At 40.6% G+C, this 5,710-nt stretch overlaps 1 protein-coding gene across 1 annotated transcript; it reads left to right on the top strand.

Moving 5' to 3' along the window:
• Window positions 1-534: 534 nt before the first annotated feature.
• On the top strand, window positions 535-5,399 carry LOC124646688. Its single transcript, XM_047186770.1, has 12 exons — window positions 535-723; window positions 1,142-1,190; window positions 1,668-1,820; window positions 2,073-2,209; window positions 2,306-2,375; window positions 2,497-2,587; window positions 2,683-2,752; window positions 2,880-2,975; window positions 3,711-3,810; window positions 3,906-3,992; window positions 4,194-4,270; window positions 4,597-5,399. Exons 1-12 carry the CDS (start codon window positions 535-537, stop codon window positions 4,738-4,740), a joined length of 1,263 nt encoding a protein of 420 aa, XP_047042726.1. The 3' UTR covers window positions 4,741-5,399.
• The last annotated feature ends 311 nt before the right edge of the window (window positions 5,400-5,710 follow it).

The following is a 5,710-nucleotide window of genomic DNA, read 5'->3' as shown; positions in this document are numbered from 1 at the left end:
GCCCATCTGCGCACCATCACTGCCGGGAACGTACGCCGTGCCAGCGACCAAGCGCAGGGCGGGGCTAGTGTTTCGCAGACGCGCGTAGAGCCGCGGCCGAGCAGCACAGTGACGGGGAATCGAAAGAGGAGTAGGAGGCGGCGGCTCGAACGTGGCTAGGAAGGGGAGAGGTGGGAGGCTCGGGACCAACGAAGGCTTAAGCGGTTGGGCGCACCGCTTTGACCATCTAACATCGCTACAGCCACGCTGAAGGAAGCCAGAAAAAACTGCATAGGTGTTTTCAGCCTACTATGCAAAATCCTAGAGAGCACCAAATATGTACATAGGAAAGTAACTGTGGGAATGAAATTACCAAGTCTATACGTGTCAACTGCACAGTAATTCAGAAATAGTCCTCAAAATTATGATAAAATAGATGTTGGTTCCCCTATAATATAGTACTTATATCATTTCGCCCTTCCCTGAAAAAGTAAAAATAAATTTCCCAAAAAAAAGTAAAAATAAAAGATATCATTCGCCACCGCCCGAGAAGCTATGGCCGTCGCGCCGGTCCCGCCGCCGCCCCTCCTCGCCTCCCACGCCGCCGTACGAGCCGTGGCCTCACGCGTCGCTTCCTACCGACCTATCAGCGTCGCCGGTGACGACCACGGCAACCACGCCCCGCAGGTCGCTGCTCTCCGCCGCGGCGATTGGGTGAAGCTCATCTGCGGCGCCAGCTTCGAGGTACCGCATATTGCACCCCCTCTCCCCCCTCGCAGAATGCTCCTGCTTCCTTCGCTCCGTTCTGGTAGGGCCCTGGGGGACTGCGGGCGGCTAGTTAGTCGGTGAATGAGTTCATTATACTTGAGATGAAGGAGAGATTCATGATGATGAATTCATGGTTATAACACAGAGGAGAAGTGTTTTTACTCTTGATTGGTGGTACTTACAAATGCGAACTAATTTAACCTGTGGAGTTCAATTCTTCGTGTAGTTCATATCTTTCTCCCAGACACTGATTTGTTAGTGTGAACACTGATTTGTTAGTGTGGGTAAGTGGAACCATCGATGGTGACGATGTGATTGATGATAATAATTGAGAAATTACTGGAACTGACATTTTTATGTTTTGTTCACCATTCGCATTACCTGTGCCTTGTAGGATGCTGCCGATGTCAGGAATCTCTCCCTTGTCTACACGCTTGCTGGAGGTATACATGCTGGTTTAATGGGAAATTGATAATAAGGGGTGTATCTTTAGCATTCAAGTCCAATAGCTTAACAATCCTATTAGCATGTTATTAAACTTTACATAGTGAGTGAAGAACTAATAGTTGAATTACTTGGAGTTTGGTATTTCCTGGAAAGATGGAAATGGAAACCCAAACATCAATGAACGCAAGCGCAAGCTTGCCTTGCTTATGAATAACAGAACCGCGTCCATGGAGGGACTTCTGTAAGTGTGCGAGGGTTCCAAAAGGCTTGGAGATTTAAAATAATGATCAATTTAACCAAGTAATTCACATCTTGATTAAATGGAATGATCCATAGAAATCGTTAGATAACGAAATTTGATAGCCAAAAGAATACCCTTGACAAATTATTGTAGTTGCTGATTTGGTGTGGTTACATCAATGCATGGGGGCGTATGCATATGCATAAATCATGGATCTGCTTTTTGTATGCAGTGGATTGCATCGATTGTGCAGCAGATGCATCTGTAGTCAGTGCGGTGAATGAAGGAATCGATGTAGCAGCCTCGATTGTACCATCAGTTCAAAGGCCATGGGTGATGGTTAGTGTAAATGATGATTGTAGAGATCTTCATTTCCGCAAAGCTGGTAAGCAAAATAATATATTATTTTTCTAGTTTATGTTTTGAAAATCATTTGCGCTATTGCAAAATGATTTTATTACTTTGAAGTTTTGTTTGTTGAAATTAAAAGTTTACTGACTACTATATCTCTGTAATAAATGTACCCAGTTTCCTGCTTTCACTAGCAGGACTTGCCACATGTCTATTTAACTCTAGGATTTATTAAATGCTGAAAACATTTCACCTCCGAAGACATGAACTGCTCTCTGTCCTTCAGAATTTGATCCTGAGGAGTGCCCGCCGAATTGCTCAAAGCCATGTGAGAAAGTTTGTCCTGCTGATGCAATATCACTAAACAGGGTCATGGTCGGAGGAGAACATGCTCAGTCTGATCCTGTATGTGATAAACTTGAGGTATCTCTATTAGTTTGGTTACTTTTTGTGCTTGTTTACTCTCTCTCCAGGAGCTTCTATCTACTATTTTTATCATCGGAACCCTCCCTCATGCAGGGTGGTGTCATTGTCCAACGATGCTATGGCTGCGGTAGATGCTTATCAGTTTGCCCTTATGACAGAATAAGTGAGCACCTTCTTTTTATTTCCTTTGTTCTTATTTCAATCACCAGGATGGTTTACATGATCTTGTAAATTTAGCAGCATCTTCGTTTCTATATAACCTTCTTTGCATGAAACCATTTCAGGAGCGGTGTCCTATGTACGAGATCCTGCTACAACTGCCGAACTGTTGAAAAGGAGTGATGTTGATGCAATAGAAATACATACCACTGGAAAGTGGGTTTCCTTTTATTTGAAGGATCTTCCATTTAAATAATGTTTTTTTTCCTCTGTTACTTAGCACACTTTTTTAATTTTTTCCTCTACTGTAGGGGAACCGATATGTTCAGTACTCTCTGGAACAGCTTGGGTGAGTCAGTCAATAATGTGAAGTTGGTCGCAGTAAGCCTCACAACTTTGTATCTGCATATGTGCTAATCTGTTGCTGAAAAGTGCCACCATGTTCCTTTTTTTCATTAAAAAAATTCCCCTTGTTTCTCATCTAACAAATATGGTCCATGGATTTCAGGTTAGCCTGCCTAATGCTGGTGAATCAACAATCAATTTTATGAATGTGATATACACGATAATGCAGTCTCGTGTGGAAGGGTATAATCTTTGGCAGGTTTGTTCACAAGATAATAAATTCCTCAATTGCATATTTCACATTTTTCCTAATTTGTCAGATAGCTTTGTTCATGAACTTCTTTAACAAACTGGATTTGTAGGTTATTTTTTATTCAAACTGGAAACCTGTGATACCCAATAAATTTTTGAGTGAATTCCACTTTATACCCGGTAGTTTTACATTTGTGACACTAATTACCCTGCTGAGTGAAAATTTATGTAGATTACCAATTTTAAAGGCTTTCTACCCTTATTTTTTGGTTTGTTTTCATTGGGCAAGGTGTTAGGTGATGACCGGGGTCCAAAAATATCAAAATATTAGTGATGAAGGGAACATATGGATTAAACAAGTTTGGGCATAAATCGTCCATGAGGCCCTTCTATATTTACATATATTATCGCTCCACATCGACGTATCATACCTATTATATCTAACAATAACAAGTAAAATGATAAACTGGGTCTAAACCGTGTTTAAAGTCTTCTAAATGAGATATTTTGTTAAAAGTTCCACTAAATGGGGTAATATGTGTCACAATTGCACAACTACAGGGTAAAAAGTGGAATTCACTCTAAATTTATACTTGTAGCCAGATCTTCTATAAATTCTGCCCAATACTTCTGGTGTGATAGGAACCCAGCTGTTCGTATGATATATGGTACTAATGATCCTCTAAGCATATACATGCTTTTAATTTAGGCTTATTTCAGTTACTTTGATTTATGTGAGTAGTTAGATGGTCGGCCCATGAGTGGAGACATTGGTCGTGGCGCAACAAGGGAAACAGTTTCTTTTGCTGTTGATTTGACTTCACTACCAGATAGGCCTCCTGGTAAACAAATTCAATCTTTGTAATATTTAAGCAGTATTTATGGCCATATTATTCTTCACAATTTCTTAGTTTCTGCTGCCACTATGGTCTGGTAGGCTTTTATCAGCTGGCTGGTGGCACCAACTTATACACTGTAGATTGCTTAAAGAAAGCTGGTCTTTTCAAGGCTAGGACTTTACCTGGTAATTGTGTTTTCCTATTTTCCTTGTTCAGTTATTATCTCACAAAATACACATTGCAACTACGCTCACTTTGTATATAACACTGTTCGGTGGCTGAATTATATGAATTACCATAAACTTAAATTTACTTTGATTCATAAATTTTTGCTATCCTGGGAGAACATTCCTTCTGAAAGAACTGTGTTATCTGGAAAAAACCAGGGACAACCACCACTCAAAAGATTGGTTCTCAGGAAGCTCTAATAGGAGGAATAGCATATGGTGGCTATGCTCGCAAGGTTTGTTCTTGAACTCATCATTCAGACATCATATCTTTTTTATGGGTAGGAATTACATTGAAATCTTCAGAAATACCTGCATAACAGTTTTAAAGTGACGGAGTTGTTGCTAACTTGATTATGTGTTCCTAGTTAATGGGGACTGTGCTTTGCGATTGATAGGGCCGAAACCTAAACCTGATTCATGAAAAAAAATGACGAGGGAAGAAAAACATAGCAAACATCATTTTGCATACTTGTATTCTTACCGTATCATCTCTGTGCTTACGCGCCTTTTTTTTGAGGAAAAAATATATCGCACTTATATTTAATTTTGGTAATTGCAGATTGTTGGAAGAGTTCTGCACAAAATACCATCACAAGTTGGCTGCATGCGCATTGAGAACCATCCAGGATATCTCTTAGAGGCATTGCAAGAAGCCTTGTCCTTAGTAGGCCCTGTGAAGGGTTATCCAGATTTGCCAAAATGATTACAAATGGCATGCACGAGCTATATTCCGACTAAACAAAAAAGACATTGCTGAGAAAGCAGTATCTCATCTGTTCTTGTGCAGGTACAGGAAGCAGATGATTTAATCTCAGATGTTTGCCCTAGCTAATCTGGTGGTTGCATCGTGAAAGTAGGGTACCTTTCTATGACCATTGGATTGCTTGATGGGCAGTATGGATCGACAGTTGCTGGGTCTTGCTGGATATCTCATCCAGAGATCTGAGATTTGGGTTCAGGGCTCTACCTCCAGACTCTAGTCCTCTAGCTATTCCAACTTACAAGTGAAGGTCCCATGCTTTGGCATGCATTTGCAGAGCTAGGATACTCCATGTAACTAACATGGTTTTTCCTTGGATAATTGGATCGATGGTTTGGTATGGACGCATGAACGGATGAACCCACACATCCCCACTTTTGTTGCTTCGTTTCCAAGTGGTCAAGCAAAATGGATAAAACAAAATGAAGCAGGCCATCACCACGGCGGTTGTGGTGCAATGACTTTCAGCATGCATTGTTCATGTCACATCATACTTGTTTGTATAGTGGTACTTCAGAGATTTCTGGGCCTTGATTTGCAATCATGTTAATTAACAATGTTTCTTTTGTTGCTAGGGATAATTTGATCAGTTACTTGCTTTCTGGTGTGTGGTAGTTGTTGTACCGGGTGAAATATTAAGTGTCGCTGATTTAGTACAACTTTGTACTAAATCAGCGACACTTACTATGAATCGGAGGGAGCAATGAACAATTTATATTACAGTGAGCTCTCTTGGTTCAGTCATATATGGTTACTTCACCCAGTTACATTATTATTTAGCATTTATTAATCTTTTATCTTTCTTGTTCGCGTATGTACGGGCATTGCTTTGCTCGTGTGAGTGGCTAAGTGATGCTTCCGTTGGGAAAAATCAAATTCGGAACACCAAATTTCTGAGTTCTTGCAAAGAGAG

The sequence above is a fragment of the Lolium rigidum genome, chromosome 4 (assembly GCF_022539505.1).
Source record: "Lolium rigidum isolate FL_2022 chromosome 4, APGP_CSIRO_Lrig_0.1, whole genome shotgun sequence".
NCBI lineage: Eukaryota > Viridiplantae > Streptophyta > Magnoliopsida > Poales > Poaceae > Lolium > Lolium rigidum.
Note: the sequence above shows the minus strand (reverse complement) of the source record. Positions and strands in the feature narration are given on the sequence as shown.

Excerpts from the sequence above, each read along its gene's own strand:
- LOC124646688 (XM_047186770.1), top strand. The coding sequence starts at position 535 with ATGGCCGTCGCGCCGGTCCCGCCGCCGCCCCTCCTCGCCTCCCACGCC. Across the intron at positions 724-1,141 it reads TCTGCGGCGCCAGCTTCGAG|GATGCTGCCGATGTCAGGAA; the intron begins GTACCGCATATT and ends TGTGCCTTGTAG. Across the intron at positions 1,821-2,072 it reads TCTTCATTTCCGCAAAGCTG|AATTTGATCCTGAGGAGTGC; the intron begins GTAAGCAAAATA and ends TCTGTCCTTCAG.